Genomic DNA, 19,281 nt, shown 5'->3' with positions numbered 1-19,281 from the left:
GGTGAAAGGAACTTCCCCTAGGGGCCTGGGCAGCTGAGTCACTGGATATCTTCAAACAATGGTTGAAGACCTACTTATTCATGAAACACTTCAACTAGCACTTTCTTCCCTGTTTGTTGTATTGTACAAAAAAACAAAAAACAAAAAAAAATACCTTTGTACCGTTGTAATGATAAAGACTTCAAAGCACATTTGTACGTCCCTCTGGAGGGCATCTGCCCAATGCTGTAAACGTAAATGTAATAAACTTAGTTACAGCTAATAGTACATTATGTTTAGCTAAAGATCTGCAGAATTCCTGGTTGTGTTATTGAGTAATTATTTAAAGAAACTTAAATGCTAGCAATTCCAGCTGCAGCCGACTGGTAACCAGTTTCCTGATGATGTGATGTGTACCTGACACACATATATCTGACCACTTGCACATTTATTCTTTATGAACAGAAGTCCTGAAGGAAGCAGAAGTGAATGGCTGCCTTCAGGAATTTCATGATATCCAGAGCAAGTCTACATTCCTGTACCAACGAGAACCAAGTTATTTTGAAATTCCCACCAAGGAGATTCAAACTCACTCCACATTTGCAGAAATGGAGCTGAACGACATTCCCACTAAGGACACAGATGCCTTACCGAAATCCACTCCACCTGTTTATCAGAGCCATGCCTCATTCACCATTGAGTTTGATGAATGCACTCCAGGAAAAATTAAAATCAAAGACCATGTGACCAAATTCTCTTCTCGCCAGCGCAGTAAACAACCAAGTGCGAAAGTGTCCAGTGCTGCACCTACAGAGGTCCAGTCTCCAGAGAGCAAGGTTGCTGATTGGCTGGTTCAGAGTGATGTAGGCATGATGTCATCAAGGCGACCGACCAGTGATGATGTCTACAGCACTAAGAGTGACCTCGCAATGCACATCAGGACACTGAAAGGTTAGTTCAATAAATACTGTTTATATTGAGCATGTTATATGGTAGATTGAATTTAATGATTTATAAATAAATGTGTGTATGATTTTAAATATACTACTCTTCAGAAGTTTGGGATCAAATTTCCTTGTTTTCCACCAGGGCCCCCAATCCCTTTTCGGTTTCTATAAAGGGAGAAGTTTACAGCATGGTAAAATATGTTCTTACCATGAAAAGAAATAAACTTCTCACTTCCTTGACCATTTTAATTGCTCTCTTAATCAGTACAAAGGTTTCCAGCTGTGCCACAGCTGCAAAAGGTTTTACTAATAACTATTAGGACATAATGGACCACTGTGCCACATAGTAAATCTTATTAAACTAATTCATTTGTTTAGGATTGAATCCCAGGTCCAATAAGCTGTCACTGCTGGGCCCCTGAGCAAGGCCCTTAACCCTTAATTTCTCAGTTGTATAAATTGAAATAAAGTCACTCTAGATAAGGGTGTCTGCTAAATGCCATAAATGTTTAAAGTAAATGTCATTTATTTTATACTTAAAAATAAATATAATAAATATGTTTTGAAATGAATGAAAATGGGATTTTCTTTGGAAAACATGAAACTTTACATGTGATCCCACACCTTTGAACGGTAATATATACAGTATATAATGCTAGTATAAAGAATAAAAATATATATACAGTCTACATATCTGAGTAAAATGTCTCTGCACTCATTGATACAGGCCACCATCATGAAGATGGCACTCAGAGTGATTCTGAAGATCCTGTAATAAAAGGAAAGAGGAATAAATCTCAACACTCAGTCCAATCAGAGGAAGCAAATGTGTCAAAAAAATTAGAACCATCTGATTCTTACAAACCTCAATTACTATCTAAAAACATTCATGACTTCTCCAGTGTTCCTGAAGGAACTGGACTAGAAGAACATTCACCTCCAACTCAAAATCAGATGAAATGTGGGCAACAGGAACCACTGAGCCAGCAGGCATTTATTATTGAATTTTTTGATGATAATCCACGCAAGAAACGTTCCCAGTCTTTTACCCACAATCCTGCACACAGTGATAATTATTCAGCCCTCAAAGCGAAACTGGAAAGGCGGAAAGGAGCTGAAAGGCCTGCATCTGTTCATGGAAATATTCCTCCCACACAACAGATCACGGTTCCTCTAAAGGGCTTAAGTCACGGAGTTCATCAAAGATCAAGTTCGCTAAAGAGAGAGAAAACAGAGGAAACAATGAGCAAGGGTGGCATGTCCCCTTCATCTTCAGGCAATTCCTGTTCTATCACTTCCTCTTCATCTCGCTCTTCTCCAGCAATCACCATTAAACCTTTTGGCAGCATTGGAAAGAAATCCAAACTTGCTCAAGAATTTGTTAACGAGTTTCTTAATGAATCTTCACCACCGATGTCAGCACCACCGGTGATGATGTCACCATCACACACCCATCTTCCATCTCCAGAGAACAAACGCGTATTTGCCCCCTCCTCCATATCTTACCCGGCATCTCCATTAGAGACACACACACACAGTCTGCCCCAAATGCTTCTTCCTGCTTCTCCTCCTATTTCTGTGCCCTCTCTCCCTCCTCCTGGGGGTCTAGATTCCAGTGTTTCAGATATACCTCCATTTACACCTGTACTGAGCACTGGGGCAGATTTTAAATCCCTAAGAACACACCCAAAAGGCTCTGCGGCAATTCGTACAGAGGACGAGGACAGTTTGAGTGATGCTGGAACTTACACTATTGAGACTGAGTCTCAAGATAAAGATGTGGAAGAAGCTCGCAGTATGATCGATCAGGTAAAGGTACAACACCAAGATTATATTTAATGACTTTACTCTTACACATGATCAATTAAAGCTGTATTTATATGTTCTACAGGTGTTTGGAGTGCTGGATGCTCCAGAATACAGTGGAGTTTACAGGCCGGTCATCAATGAGCAAGATAAATTAAACCAAACCCACTCTGAACTCATGCACACATCAGCTGAAGATCTTAATTCCAGCATCAGTGCAGATCCAGAAAGCTTCCTGGAGGTATTTATAACAATGTATTGTATTAAGCGTGCAATGCAAAATAAGTATTGGAATCAACAGTCAGTGTGTGCTGAGGGTTCAATACTGCAGTGACACGTGTCAGTATTCAGACCTCACTATTCAGATGTTATGTACACGTATGTGGGCAGAGTTTGTCCCAGTTATGTGTGATTCTGATTTTAAAATTAAGTTCATTTTTCTTCTGTGGTTTCAGCTGGAGTGAGAATCAGTGTTGAGTCAAAGCTGTTTGACAGTTTGATATAACCACAAAATTGATAGCAAAACATTGGAAGAAATAGTACAGCACCTTAAACCTCTTCTGAAAAAGAGCAATCTTGATAACACCATATTGAGCAACTATAAACCAATATCAAATCTTCCTTTTATAGGCAAGATTATTGAAAAGGTCATTTCTAATCAGTTGAACGATTAATTAAACTCAAATGTATACCTGGACAATTTTTAATCTGGTTTCAGAACGCATCACAGCACAGAGACAGCGCTCATTAAGATAATAAATTATATTCTCCTAAATATTGATTCTAGCAAATGATCAGTGCTGGTACTACTAGATATTAGTGCTGCGTTTGACACTGTCCATCATAACATTTTTCTAGAGAGACTGGAAAACTGGGTCAGGCTTTCTGGGATGGCTCTAAATTGGTTCAGTTCATACTTAGAAGGGAGAGGTTATTATGTGAACATGGGAGAGCAAAAGTCTTAAGTGGACGTCCATGACATGTGGAGTCCCACAAGACTGAATTCTTGCACCACTCTTGTTCAGCCTGTAAATGCTCCCACTGAGTCAAATAATGAGAAAGAACCAAATTGCATATCACAGCTATGCTGATGATACCCAGATTTACCCAGCCTTATTGCCAAATGACTACAGCCCCATTGACTCCCTCTGCCAATGCATTGAAATTAACAGTTGTATGTGTCAGAAATTTCTTCAGTTAAACAAGTAGAAAACTGGTCATTGCATTTGGAAACAAAGATGAAGTTCTCAAGATGAATACATACCTTGACTCATGATCAAACAACTAAAAGTCAAGTCAAGAATCTTGGTGTGAATCTGGAGACAGACCTCAGTATCAGGAGTCATGTCAAAGCAGTAACTAAATCAGCTTACTATCATCTCAAAAACATTGCAAGAATTAGATGTTTTGTTTCCAGGTAAGACTTGGAGAAACTTGTCCATGCATTTATCACAAGCAGGGTAAACTATTGTAATGATCTCCTCACCATTAGACAGCTGCAGCTCATCAAGAACACTACTGCCAGGGTTCTGACTAGAACCAGAAATTCAGAGCATATCACACCAGTCCTCAGGTCCCTACACTGGCTTCCAGTTATATTTAGAATTGATTTTAAAGAACTTTTACTCGTTCATAAATCACTAAATGGCTTAGGACCTAAATACATTGCAGATATGCTCACTGAATATAAACCAAACAGACCACTCAGATCATTAGGATGGAGTCAGTTAGAGATACCAAGGGTTCACACCAAACAAGCGGAATCTGCTTTTAGCTATTATGATGCTCGCAGCTGGAATCAGCTTGCAGAAGAGATCAGATGTGCTAAAACTTTAGCTACATTTAAATCCTGACTCAAAACTCATCTGTTTAGCTGTGTATTTTCTGAATGAGCTTCTGTGATATGTAATCATTTTTAAAAGTTTTTAAATTCCTTGTTTTATTGTTGTGATAATTGTTTTATGATTATTTTACTTTCTTTTATGTAAAGCACTTTGAATTACCATTGTCTATGAAATGTGCTATAAATAAACTTGCCTTGCCTTGCCTTGCCTTGCCAATACAGTATGTCACACCTCACCACATTATCTCGGGTGTAGGGAAATGTTGACTTATTAAAAAACAAGGTAATTGGTTAAATAATCAACTGGTGAAGTTCTGTGGAGTCAGTAGAAAAGAAAAGGAAGAGTTAGTAGGACTAAATGTTTTATGTTTACTCTAAATGTCAGTTTGTCTGTGTGTGTGCATGTGTGTGTCCACTATAATGAGTTGGTTGTATTATGTTCTGATTAACTGAATCTACTGATCTACAACTGATCTACAACTGATCTACAGTACAACCAAATCTGAATCATTCCTTTTTTCTGTCTCTGAATATTTTCAGGTTTAAACGTACTTGCTTATGCTGTGTGTGATCATTGAAATGTTTAGACCGCTTGTCCCTGAACCCTGTTTATTGAATGGTGTTTTCCAGAATGTTGTAATATAAATGTTTTTTATTAAATTTAGGGACATTCTGACCCATGTGGACCTAAGTGGGTGTCTCGGTGGGCGAGTTTAGCAGATCCTTGTAGTGACTCTGTAAGTAAAGCAGCATCTTTAGGAAGTACACTTCAAGGAACTGATTCAAACAGAGGTGAGGAGTTTAACACTCTTGAAATGTTCACTGCTTAGTGTTCACTACTTTCTTTAACTTTATCTTTAATTGCAGGTTTTGTAGGATTATTGTACAGATATAAATATAATGTAAAGTATAACCTGTTCAGATTTAATGATAGTGGAATATTGTCATACCCATTGTGTCTTTGCAGATGTCAAAGCTGTACTGAGCCAAAGTGTGGATCAGTCAGAATCAGAGTGTACTCAGAGCTCAAAAACCAGACGTCTTCTTCCTCAGGTTCCTTCTGCAGGAGAAAAGCAGGAAAGTAACACTCCCTGTATCCTGATCCAGACTAAGCCAAGTGTGGAGTTCGATCCATCTGAAAATGTTTCTAGGACATCACAGCCAGATTCCACTCAAAGGTTAAAGGTTCATGAAGATGTGGATCATGATACCTTGAGTGATACCAGCCATTCTGATGATAGCTCAATCCTGGACAGGAGCTCAAAGAGTCAAGAGCAATACAGAATGTCAGCATCATTAGTATCTGAAAGCATCCAGCCAAAGTCCACTTCTTTCTACATCGGCTCTGAGGAAGGCTTCTACAGATCTGATGCTGCCCGAAGTCCGGTTCTTACTCAAACTGAGCGGGCGCCTTCTCCCAAAATGCCTCCAACCACTGTCCTGATACGACACCTGAGTAGCCAGGAGTACAAGCGAGCAGTGAAGCCAAACTCATCAGCACCAAATCTCCAAATCCATAACAAAGATTCTGTTCCCTCCAAAGAACCTCCATCATCCTCTTTCGTTCGCCAGGAGAGTTTCACCAAAGATAGACCAAGTGACAACATCCAGGTTAAAAGGTTACCTCACATTTCTAGTCATCCCACTTTACAGGAATTAGGCACCCTAGGAAGTGAGCAAGAAGCTTTATCAAAAGAAAACAAGCAGTCCATATCTTCTCAAAGGCAGAAAGAGGGAGGTTCTCCTGAACAGGCTGAGGATTCTTTTTCTGGAGAATCCGATGTGGACACAGCGAGCACTGTGAGCTTAGTTAGCAGCAAAAATGTGCCTATTAGCACAGTTAAGAAGCGTACCTCTTTTAGTGCACGTAAAGATAAATCCTCTAAAACCAGACAGCCAACGGCTCGGGAGCAACTTTCAGAAAAACGCCGTAATAATGCAACTACGGAAACTAGTGCTACTAAATCTGAATCCACACGTTGTCTGCATTTACGCCGCAGCACCGGAAACAGTGGTTCATTAGATTTTTCTGACAATCTGATTCACAGCCAAACGGAAACCACCTCTTCTGATCACGAATCAACATCACGACCTTCTAATCGCAAGAAACTCTCAGTGTCTCGGCAAAACCAAGACTCAAACAAATCCAGTAAAGCAGCCCACCAGGTTCTCACTCGGTCCAATAGTCTCTCAGCTCCCAGACCGACGCGGGCCTCCATGCTGCGCCGTGCCCGACTTGGAGAAACATCCGATAATGAAGGCGTGGAAGCAGATCGTGCATCTCAGGGTTCGCAACACACATTATCCTCTGGAGACAGTAAAAAGCTCTCAAGATTGGACATTTTAGCTATGCCACGTAAACGCACAGGATCTTTCACCACTCCCAGTGATAACGAATCACTGAATAAGCAAACACACAGCCGTAATTCTGACTCGAACGCTAACGGGCGAAGAATGTCCACAAGTGAAACAAAACCGACCAAAATTTCTCCAACAGCTGAGAAACATCTGTCCAATCGCACACACAATAATCAGACTAAACACTCCGGCACAGGCAGTGAGTATGACACAAATATACTCTGTGTAAGACACAACAAAAGCTGTATTAATTTATTAAGCACTAGTTTAACATTTAATCCTCAAATAATAATTATGTAATATGTATTAAAAAATGTTTTCATTTTCTAGATTTTTATCTCAGCAATCTGCTGCTTGTTCCTCTGCAGGTTCTCGTCAGAGACAGAAAGGTTCTGATTATTCCTCAACGTCAGAGGAAGAGCATGATATCAGCTCTAAAACTAAATGTTTTCTCACTTCAGCTTCAACTCAGACACAAACTCCACAGAGACTCATTCCCACACGGTTGGACATAGCAGACGATGACGCCCAAAACGAGCACTACCAGAACTGGACCAATCACAGCGCAGAGATTGCCAGGTCAGATCCACTGAAGATTTCATGACTACAGCAGAAAACTAGTCATATAAAATCTATGATGAATTCAGGCTGATTCTTAAATTTAATATACAGATAGTTAGGTTAAACAACTGCACTCTCAGTGTTACTAATGATTTATAATCCCACTCTCTGTGTTTATAATGATGTATAATCCCACTCTTAGTGTTTATAATGATTTATAATCCCACTTTTTGTGTTTATAATGATTTATAATCCCACTCTGTGTTTATAATGATTTATAATCCCACTCTTAGTGTTTATAATGATTTATAATCCCACTCTCAGTGTTTATAATGATTTATAATCCCACTCTTAGTGTCTATAATGATTGATAATCTCTGTGTGTGTGTGTGTGTGTGTGTTATACAGACTAAGCCAGGACTTGGCCAAAGATCTTGCTATTCTCGCACGTGAAATCCATGATGTAGCTGGAGATGCTGACACACACACACCTGCAGCGACTGGGTACAACACTCCACCAGGCTCCGCCCCACACACACCTGCATCCACTATTTCCGCCCGAGAGGAGGTGGGACAAACACATTGAAGAATATTTTGAAACTATAGTGCATGACATAAAGTGTATAAGAACTTTCATTTTATTTCTCTGAATATTCATTAATTATTTAATAAATAATTAATAACACATTTATTATTTATTTAATTCATTATTTAATACATTAATGAATGTTATTCTATTGTAAAGCTATAGAACACTGGAGCCAGACCACTCACACAGCATGAAGCTTATATGACCCGTTGCTTTAGCATCTTTAAACTTGTTGTGTTTGAATTCAAATTGTTTTAGACACAGTTAATTAGTTTAGAAAGATCTTCATGCATGCAGCATCTTTATCCTTCTCTAAATGTCTGAATGTCTATGTTCCAGTTCAAGCTTTACAACAATCAGTTGCTGCCTTAATGAACACTCTGAGTGTCTGAGGGTCTTTATTTCCTTCACCTTACTGTTCTTTATTTTTGTATTGTTGTGTGTAATTCTGCTGCAGTTGGTGCATCACATCCCAGATGCCAGTCTGAGTTATCAAAAAGTTCCTGCAGGTTCCCCGAGTCCTGTGGATCAGGACAGTGATGGAGCCAAACGACGCCCCTGGAACAGAGAAGAGGTTTTATAACTTATGACTTTTTGTTTTTTTGATGTGAAAAAATGTGTTTTTAACGCTGATTCATAACAGTGGTTTTGCTGCAGGTGATTTTGGACAATCTGATGCTGAACCCCGTGTCACAGCTTTCACAGGCCATCAGAGAGAACACAGAACAGCTCACTGAGAAAATGAAGTGAGGCATCATCATCATCATCAACATTATCAGCATCAACATTATCATCATTATCAACATTATCATCAACATCATCAACATTATCAGCATCATCAGCATCATCAACATCATCATCATCATCATCATCATCATCATCAACTTTATCATTAACATTATCAACATCATCATCATCAACATCATCATCAACATTATCATCATCAGCATCAACATTATCATCATCATCAACCTCACACACACACACTCCTCATCACTTACACACATTTGTTTACATGACTCGATGGAGAAGTTGCAGTGAAGGATTTTAGTATTTTTTGCAGATTATGGAACGGTGATGTGTGTTTATTACAGAACTTTATTCCACAACACCACAGACGTGTGGGAGGAGATTGAAGCAAAAATCAATGCTGAAGATGAAGTACCTATAATTAAAACTTCCAACAAAGTAAGAATTTCACTTTCACTAAGTTTTACTTCATTTCTCTATTTTCATAGTTTATTTTAGATTGCGTGCTTCTTAGTCACTATTTTTGGTTTCTTAATTTATTTATTTTTTTCCTAACCTTTGATGTCTTATATTTCCTCTTTTAATGTGATGTATTTATAATCCTTGTAGAATACAGCAGAGCTACCTGTTAGCTGGAGTACCTACTACAAGTCAAGTCAAAAATCTTTTATTGTCATTACAACCATATACAGTATAGCTGTTACAGTACACAGTGACATGAGACAACATTTCTCCAGGATCAGGGTGTTACATAAAACAAAGACAGAGCTATAAGGACTTAGTAAGTTAGTCCTAGATACATAAAGTGTATCTGTGTAACGTGGTGTACACAGTGCAGGACAAGATAAACAAGACAGACAAGACAGTGCAGGACAAGACAAACAAGACAGAAAAGACAGTGCAGGACAAAAGACAGTGCAGACAAAAAATTTCAAGACAATACACAAAAGACAATAAACAGAAACAGCACCAGTGTAAATACTGTGTGTTCAGACAATATTACATGTGCAGAAATACTAGAATAAACACAGTGTTATAGCAGCAGTTACATGAGATAATGTAAAGTATTGTGACTGAAATATGAGACAACATGTAAACAGTTTGATGGATGTATAATGGAAGTGTGTGTATTTGGTGTAGGTCTGTGCAGTCCATACAGATGATGTGTGTGTGTGTTCAGTTCAGTTATTAAGGAGTCTGATGGCTTGTGGGAAGAAACTGTTACACAGTCTGGTGGTGAGGCCCGAATGCTTCTGTACCTTTTTCCAGACAGCAGGAGGGTGAAGAGTGTGTGTGAGCGGAGTGTGGGGTGAAGTGTGTTTGAGGGGTGTGTGGGGTGTGTGGGGTGAAGAGTGTGTGTGAGGGGTGTGTGGGGTGAAGAGTGTGTGTGAGGGGTGTGTAGTGTCCACAATGGTGTTGGCTTTGCGGATGCAGTGTGGTGTCCGTGATAAAGGGAAGAGAGACTCCAATGATCTTCTCAGCTGTCCTCACTATCCGCTGCAGGGTCTTGCTATCCGAGATGGTGCAGTTCCCAAACCGGACAGTGATTCAGCTGCTCAGGATGCTCTCAATGGTCTTTCTTTAGAACATGGTCAGGATGGGGGGGGAGGGTGATGTGCCTTTCTCAGCCTTCGTAAGAAGTAGAGATGCTGCTGGGCTTTCTTGGTGATGGAGCTGGTGTTGAGTGACCAGGTGAAGTTCTCTGCTAGATGAAAACCAAGAAATTTGATGATCTCTACAGATGATCCATCGATGTTCAGCAGAGAGTGGTCTCTCTGTGCACTCCTGAAGTCAACGACCATCTCTTTAGTTTTATCACCTTTCAGAGACAGGTTGTTGGCTCTACACCAGGCAGTTAGTTGTTGCACCTCCTCCCTGTATGCTGACTCGTCGTTCTTGCTGATGAGACCGACCACGGTCGTGTCATCGGCGAACTTAATGATATGGTTCAATGATATGGTCGTGAGTCAGCAAGGTGAACAGCAGTGTATTGAGCACGCAGCCCTGAGGGGCTCCAGTACTCAGTGTGGTGGTGCTGGAGATGCTGTTCCCGATCAAGACTGACTGAGGTCTCCCAGTCAGAAAGTTCAGGATCCAGTTGCAGAGGGAGGTGTTCAGTCCCAGCAGGCTCAGCTTCCCAATCCTGTGCTGAGGGATGATTGTGCTGAACTAAAGTCTATGAACAGCACTCGTACGTAAGTGTCTTTATTGTCCAGGTGGGTGAGGGCTAAACGTAGGGCCGTGGCAATGGCATCGTCTGTGGAGCGGTTTGTACGATATGCGAACTGTAGGGGGTCCAGTGAGAGTGGTAGCTTGGTCTTGATGTGCCTCATGATGTGTATTCATATTTGAGGTAATAAGAATTTGTGTTTTGCAGGAAATCTCGTCCATCCTGCAGGAGCTGAGGCGAGCCCAGAGACAGCTGGAGGGTTAGACACAACACCTTCATTTTAGTGCTCTAATCTTCTCACCTGCTCAGATTTGGTTCATATTGCCTTAACTGTTCTTTATTTCTGAAACTTCTCAGTGATAAATTCAATTGTGGAACCTGGAGGTGGTGTGAAGATATCAGCGCCACCTGCAGCAGAAAAAAAGAAATCTTCATCTGCAAAATCCAAGCGAGGTGGTAAATAAGACACGTGAGGAATGTGAAGTCTGTTTTATTCCAGAATAACTGCAGAAAAAAAGGCTTTATGCTTTATCAAACATGACTGTGCTGAACAATAATGCTGTATTAAATATAAACCTGCTGCTTGCTCAGAGAGAAGAGAGTGTGTGTGTGTGTGTCTGTGTGTGTGTGTGTGTGTGTGTGTGTGTCTGTGTGTGTCTGTGTGTATGTGTGTGTGTGTGTGTTTCATTATTGTTTATAATGTAACCTGGTCTACTACTCACTCATAACTGGGTATTTATGTGTGTGTCAGCAGAAGGAGATGATTATGCGGCTGCACTTTTGACTGTTTATTTCTCTAAATCCAAAATTTAATTTAAATGGATTTTTATAGTTGAGGCTTTGTTTACTTTCCAACAAAGAAAGAAAATATGTATAATGCAAGCCTGTATATCAGGGCCATTAACTGGTAGACTCAGAAACAGCTAAACAAACTAACAAACAATATATTCTCTGTTACAACCGATTTAATTATTAAATATTAGCTTCAGATCAGCAAAAAGTCCTAGCTAAAATTTTACGGACATTTAATTGTTGTTCTCTTATATTACACCGATTTATTCAGTCTCAAGGAAACATTCAGCCCCAGTGATTATTTATCTATTTGCTGTATCAGAGCATCAGATTTGTGTCCTTTAGAATGAGATTCTTTTCTGCTTCTTTGAAAGTGACTGTTTACAGAAATAAAGTGAAATATTTAGATAATCATTTAAATGAATCCTGTGCTGTTTAAAAAGTAACTCAGGTAACACTCCTATGATGAAGCACGGTGGTGCTTAGCCTAGAGACTTCTGGGGAATTTATCCATCAAACAGATTCAGTTTCAGATACAGAAGCTACAGAGGACCTCTAAATAATTCATTTAATTTTATTTCTGTAAAGAGTTGCTTAAACAGGACCAGAAAAAAATCCCACATTGAATTTAGTACAAAAAATCCCATTATTAAGGAATAAGTGGAGACTTTCTCTCTGTGCGAAAGGTTTCTGGGTTTGTCGTTAAACTGCTGGAGGAAAAGTGACACCAGAAATTACACAGTGATGAAATTATTGTTTTAGGTTTAAAGCAAATTGTCATTATGAATCTGCATTATAACTGTGTTAGGCATTCACACACACACACACACACACACACACACACACACACACACAGTGTGATATAAATGTATATAAGTATATTTTACTTCCTGGTGCAATGTGAATGTTATGAATGTGACTCAGTGCTAATGAGAATGTGTCTAAAGCTAGATAGCACTAAGCAGCTCAATGCAACATAAATATAGTAATGTGAGTTAAAATGTAATGAAATTGTAGTATTTATGAAGCTTCGCTGCAAATATAAAAAACATTGATGGCAGGATACATCTGATACATGTCTCATCAGTGGCCAAACATTTGCAGCTCACTGACCCACATTTAATTTGTTTAACTTTAAAGGCTTCTTTATAGACTAATATTCTATTTTGCTTTAGTCTCCGCCCCTTAACCACACCCATGTCATTAATTGGGAACGTTTTTATTAGTTTTAACACTTGTGATATTTGGACATGTGGGGTGGGGGGGGGGAGTCTAACACAGAATCATATCTCATTTACATGTGATTCTGAATATTTTTCTTACATTGGCTTGATCATTAATTGGTGATTATCAACTGTCCGCTATTTTAATGTAACCACAGTATGTCATGCTGAAATGTAAATACACTCAACAACATGGAATGTTAAGTGGGAATATTCAATGCTTAAATATAACAATTCATTAATAATCACTTCAAAAGATCACAAAATCTTTATCAGATATTGCTTATATGGAGGACTGAATTATTTTTGGATAAAATTATGAATTGAAAGTTTCTCTGAAAGGGCAGAATAAACTCTCTTTATCCTGAAAAAAAAATTCCTCTGATTGGAACACAGTGATCATGTGACCAACCGGTGTGTATATTTGTTAACTGATGAATTTGACCAACTTTTTACATGTAGACCACTGGACCATCCTCGTGTGTGTGTGTGTGTGTGTATGTGTGTTTGTGTGAGGCCTTCTCACTGTAAACAACATATTTAATTAACACATTAATCAGTTATTTAAATGTTCTTATTCTGGTTTATTAAGGTGTATTTCGATTATTCAGTTTCTGGTTCTATTCAGAAAACAATTGCATTTGAATATTCAAGTCAAGCTGATTTAATGTTTTTATTTAAACACTGAATGAACACTGCATCAGATTCTCATTCAGATGATTTAGAATTTCTCTGATTCACATCTCTGAATGTTCTTCATTACAATCTGCAGCACTGAATAAATGAAGACAGACAAAGTTAATGGCTAAATTATTTAAAGTTAAATTAAATATTAAAGTTGTAGTGTGTAAGGAAGTGATTATTTAGTTTGTGGATTTGTGAAGATGAGTTTCATTGTTGATTGCAAAACATTCTTAAACCCAACCTAAATCCAGTTTTATCATTATTTATAATCAGGTAAAATATTAAAATATTGTTCTTCTGTGTATTTAAAGTTCCAAAAATGAATTTCTGAAGCTCTACTAGGAAAAGAGAAATGGTATTTTATCAGAAAATCCTGCAAAATGATCATATGAATTAAAATAGAAAAAAAAAATCCTGAATGTCATAACTTCAGTGATGTTTAGACTTATAATGATTGTTGTTAACTTTGCACCGAATGTGTAGACAAACGTGTGTATTATTCTGTAAAAATTATGTGTATCATTATTTAACAGTGTTCATGAACAGCAGTGTTTTTTATTTTTATTTATGAATTAGTAGAGCATCTGAAACACCATTCTGCAGAATAATGTTATCTGTTTAGTTGTAATTTATTACATTAAATTGATTTTACATTGGACATGTCGCAATGCACTTATATGTTTGTGTGTGTGTGTGTGTGTGTGTGTGTGTGTGTGTGTTGTCTCACATCTGTTGATTCAAATCTGATGATTAAAGATGTGTATATGTAACATTATATTGAGTGTGAATGTTCTGTATAAACGTTTTCTATAATGTGATACCGCTCTATGTCAGACACACACACACTCAAACACACACATTCAAAAACACACACACACAGACACACACTCAAACACACACACACAGGGTCCCCTACAGTATAAAACTGCTCTTTTGCTTTTACACTGAGGAATTTTGGGTTTGAGATCAGAAGAACATGGGTTGATAGATCAGAATTTCAGCTTCATTTCCTACTTACATGTAGACGAGTTTAACACCAGAATATCACACTTGAACGTGGGTTGTATCCTTCAAAAAAAAATGTATTATATTGAAGTATTTGAACTGAAAGCCCTCAAGTCAGTAGTCCAACACATTACACACTGAATCAGTACCAGTATTTTCTGGACTGTACATTGTACTGTTTTATACACTGTTTGGAATGTAAGATTTCATTACATTTACAATAAATCTTGTTCAGTCAAGAGCTTAAACTCTTTATTTGGTGTTGATTAATTTACCAGTTCATGTGTTACTGTTTTTATGTTAGTAAAGTGCATCAGACAGACATCAGACACAGATTGTACTTTTGTAGTAGATTAGACCTGTTAAAATGAGAAGTCACTTACTGTAAGACAACATGATATTGCATTTGGATCTCCAATAAGGATAGGATATTATCCTCCAATAAGGATCCCTCTGCATGTGCTTCTTGTTAGGTACATAAACAGAATGTTTTCGTAGCTGTGCACATGAAATACAAGTCTATATGTCAGTGACACCATGTAATTAAGAGTCAATTGACAGATTACATGCTTCAATGAAATATCTGACTGGATGTCACAGGACCATCTACAGTTAAACCAGGATAAAATAAAGATATTATTGACTGTAGATTAAAAGAGAATGCTTTGAGAACCAGCTGAGATCCCTCTCTTTATCTGTAAAAACAGAGGTTAGAAATCTGGGTGTAATAGTCGACCCTGAAAGCCCACTGGCTTACCGAATATCATGTTACCCCTTCTCGTGTAACAAGGACCCTCTCAGCACAGCACCAGACATTGAAAGGTCCCTAGCATATCTGTTTCAAGAGATTCTGGACTCCAGATGCAGAACGGGCTGTCTCCAGTATAGCGCTTTTAAAGATTCACATTGTCTCAAAGCAGCTTTAAAGAAGTATAGAAACGCAATAAACATTTTAAAGTTTAAAATTAAGTTACTATATATATCTAACATCTATCCCTAATGATCAATCCTGAGGTGACTGTTGTGAGGAAAAACTCCCTGAAATGATATATGGAAGAAGTGAACCTCCTCCTCATTTGGGTGACACTGGACAGGAAACAATGTAAATGTAAATATGTCCTTTCTACAACAGTTTGTATTTGAGTGGAATTAAGCAACCAAAAGCTCCTGAGGAACTAGATGGATAATTCATTCCTGTTGAAGGCAACCATAAGGCTGACTGATGCAACACCGGGTGACTAACCAGGGTAGTGTGCTCTGGCCCCATCCCAATGAGGCTTGGTGATGTAGCTTACAGCAGGTTATGGTCACTGAACTGCTAGATGTCCAGGTGGTGCTCCGAAAACAATGTGGTCTTCATAAATAATTGGAGCACTTTTGAGGGCAAGGCTGGCCTGTTGGGACTGGACAGTGTCTGTCCCACTCATTTCTTGCAGCATAGCACATAGTTTAAGAACAGGCCTAGTTAATTGGTGACAATCCAGAGCCAGGGAGCAGACAAGCAGTCTAATCCAACCGTCTGCTAGCTGCATTGAGTCGTCACCCAGGGTTCACAATATAAAGACTCCCTTAATGTAGTCCTAGTAAAAGCACTTCTGTCTTTTCATAGTTAAATAGAAAGAACTTAGTAAGCCTCCACTGTTTGATGTCCTTTACACAACCGTCAAGCTGGTGACTCACATCTGCCTGCTGAAACATATAGCAGAATGTCATCAGCATAACAATGGAAGCTATTACCATGTTTACAAACAATTGTACCAAGGTGTAGCATATATAGGGAGCAAAGCAATAGGCCTAAAACAGAACCTTGCAGAACACTGAACATTACCTTAGTATGATAGCGATCCGTGAAATAAGACCTGAGCCAGGAGAGGGCTGTCCCTTTAACCCCAACAACATGTTCTAGCATATCAAGTAAAATGACATGGTCAATGGTATCAAAAGCTGCACTAAGATCAACTAACACCAGCAAAGAGACACAACCCTGATCAGAGGCCAGTAACAGGTCATTTACCACTTTAACCAGCACTGTCTCTGTGCTATGATGAGGCCTAAATCTTGACTGATACATTTCATGAATAGTATTTCAATGCAAGTTATAGCTTAGAAGAAAGATCTTAGGTGAATATCCTGGACCCCTCACTCGTGCAAGAGTTCAACAGAAATCATCCAGAATGACCATGTTATATACCAAGCCTTGGTTCACTGCTCATGTTTTGCTTTCTGTGATCAACGCTGATGGTTTTTGCCCTGAGATTGTTTTTTCCTGTTTTCCTGACTCACTGCCTCTTTACTATTTTTGCCTTTGCCTTTGGATTTATATGTTCCGTTTTTTTTAAATAAACCTCTGCATGTGGATTCTACTGTGAAGAATTCTACTTCATGCGAAGTCTGGTCATCATGTAATTCGGCATGTTTGGCAAAAACCAAAGAAATCTTTTCACCACAAACACCTCGTATCAACTCCACTTTAGAACAAAATATTCTCTAGACAAATGTGGGGCTCACAATTCAGAAATCGGGTCATGAAACAGAACAATGATCCCAAACACACAAACAAATTAACATCTGAAAGGCAAAAAAAAGCAAGATGTTATAATGAACAGGTCAAAGTGCAGACTTTGTAATCCAAGATGGCGGCCATACAATATGGTACTATTTACGTTTTTTTAGCCTGACTATTGCTAGTACATGGACAACAGAGACAGAGGTGTTCATGTATACAAAGGCCAGAAGTTAGTATAATACTGAAATCGTGCAACAACCAACCTGCTCGATGATGTGTTGGAAAGGCTTCGCAACCTCGACGTGCTGCGGAGACCAGGCCTCCGGGCCTCGGTGTCACCTGATACCGGGGACCAGTAGAGACAGAAATGCAGTTCTGTGCAGTAAGGCATGTGGTGATGGTGTGTGTGTTTACAAAAACATGGAATGGTGCATGAACTCTACAGTATGCTTGTTTCTAGTTACTGTTAATCGCCAGTGTAGTTTGTGACTGTTAGACGCAGGCCATTTTATTTACCACAGGAATTCATGGATCTTGTTTACACAAACATTCCCGGCGCGTACCGTGCGGAGCCCCGCCCCACCTTGGCAACTCAGCCATAATCTCTGTTATGCTAATTCCAGCATACAGACCACTTGTCAGACTCTAAACCGGTTCTGAAACAGGTGAAAACCTGGCCAGCAGGAGCCACACCACATGCTCCAACCAGAAGCCGTAGATGACTGCTAAAGTGCATGCTCTGCTGAAGACTGAGCCCTAGACACATGCCCAGACAATCTACAGCCACTTCCAGGACAGCGGTGGCAAGGCATACCAGCGATCATGAGCTACAAGACAGTATCTCCTGCCTGTAATAGTGATGCCTACCTTCCAGATGTACTGAATGACTTCTACGCTCGGTTTGAGGTGCAGAACAACGTAGCGGCAAGGAACACCATCCATCCCCCCAACGATCAGGTACTCTGTCTATCCACGGTCAACGTGAGGAGAATTCTATGCAGAGTTAACCCACAGACATCTGCTGTACGAGACAACATTCCTGGCAGGGTGCTCAGGGAATGCGCAGAACTGCTAGCAGATGTTTTCACTGACATCTTCAACATTTCCCTGAGCAGCGCTGTTGATCCTACATGCTACAAGACAACCATCATTGTCCCCATCCCAAAGAAGTCTACAGTCTTACAAAGGCTGAGAAAAGGATATATCCCTCCCCCCATCCTGACTAGGTACTACAGAGGGACCATTGAGAGCATTCTGAGCAGCTGCATCACTGTCTGGTTTGTGAACTGCACCATATCGGATCACAAGACAGGGATAGTGAGGACAGCTGAGAAGATCATTGGGGTCTCTCTTCCCTCTATAATGGACATTTACACCACATGCTGCATCTGCAAGGCCAACAGCATTGTGGACCTCACACACCCCTCACACACACTCTTCACCCTCCTACCATCTGGAAAAAGGTACCGAAGCATTTGGGCCTCACGACCAGACTGTGTAACAGTTTCTTTCCACAAGCCATCAGACTCCTTAATAACTGAACTGAACAGTACTGAGCACAACACACACACACCCACCAACTGTATGGACTGCACAGACCTACACCAAATACGCACTTTTCCAAAGACATCCGTCATACTGTTTACATGATGTTTTTACACACTGTTTCCGCTCTTTACACATTCTGTCTTTCACATTTCAGTTGATTGCTATTTTGCCCAATACTTTATAATACCTCATAAATGCTGCTATAATAATGTGTTCATTCCAGTATTTCTGCACACGTGATATTGTTTGAACATTCAGTATTTACACTGGTCGGTGCTGTTTTTGTGTGTTGTCTTTTGTGTGATGTCTTGTATTTTTTGTTTGCACTTTTTTGTCCTGCACTGTCTTGTTTGTCTTGTCCTGCACTGTTTGCACAAGGTTGCACAGTTGCACTTTATGTGGCTAAGACTTACTTACTAAGTCCTTAGCTCTGTCTTTGTTTTATGTAACAATATGGTCCTGGATAAACGTTGTCTCATTCCACTGTGTACTGCAACAGCTATATATGGTCAGGGCTCTC

General features: G+C 39.4%; 1 protein-coding gene across 2 annotated transcripts in view; it reads left to right on the top strand.

Annotated features, from left to right (window-relative positions):
- cep170bb (centrosomal protein 170Bb) overlaps positions 1-14,472 on the top strand; it is a 34,674-nt gene extending 20,202 nt beyond the window's left edge. Inside the window, exons 9-20 of one of the 2 annotated variants that reach the window (XM_060865996.1) lie at positions 445-930; positions 1,654-2,735; positions 2,818-2,973; positions 5,241-5,367; positions 5,543-7,132; positions 7,395-7,512; positions 7,903-8,062; positions 8,541-8,657; positions 8,741-8,829; positions 9,178-9,271; positions 11,211-11,262; positions 11,361-14,472. In XM_060865996.1, coding sequence (XP_060721979.1) covers positions 445-930; positions 1,654-2,735; positions 2,818-2,973; positions 5,241-5,367; positions 5,543-7,132; positions 7,395-7,512; positions 7,903-8,062; positions 8,541-8,657; positions 8,741-8,829; positions 9,178-9,271; positions 11,211-11,262; positions 11,361-11,467 — 4,178 coding nt within the window. In that variant the 3' untranslated portion in view covers positions 11,468-14,472. Of the gene's footprint in view, positions 1-444; positions 931-1,653; positions 2,736-2,817; positions 2,974-5,240; positions 5,368-5,542; positions 7,133-7,301; positions 7,513-7,902; positions 8,063-8,540; positions 8,658-8,740; positions 8,830-9,177; positions 9,272-11,210; positions 11,263-11,360 lie in introns of both variants that reach the window. The other variant, XM_060865995.1, reaches the window with a different exon arrangement.
- Positions 14,473-19,281: the final 4,809 nt, after the last annotated feature.

This window comes from Tachysurus vachellii, chromosome 3, assembly GCF_030014155.1.
Source record: "Tachysurus vachellii isolate PV-2020 chromosome 3, HZAU_Pvac_v1, whole genome shotgun sequence".
NCBI classification, from domain to species: domain Eukaryota; kingdom Metazoa; phylum Chordata; class Actinopteri; order Siluriformes; family Bagridae; genus Tachysurus; species Tachysurus vachellii.
The sequence above is the reverse complement of the archived record's forward strand: the minus strand, read 5'-3'. Positions and strand labels throughout refer to the sequence as shown.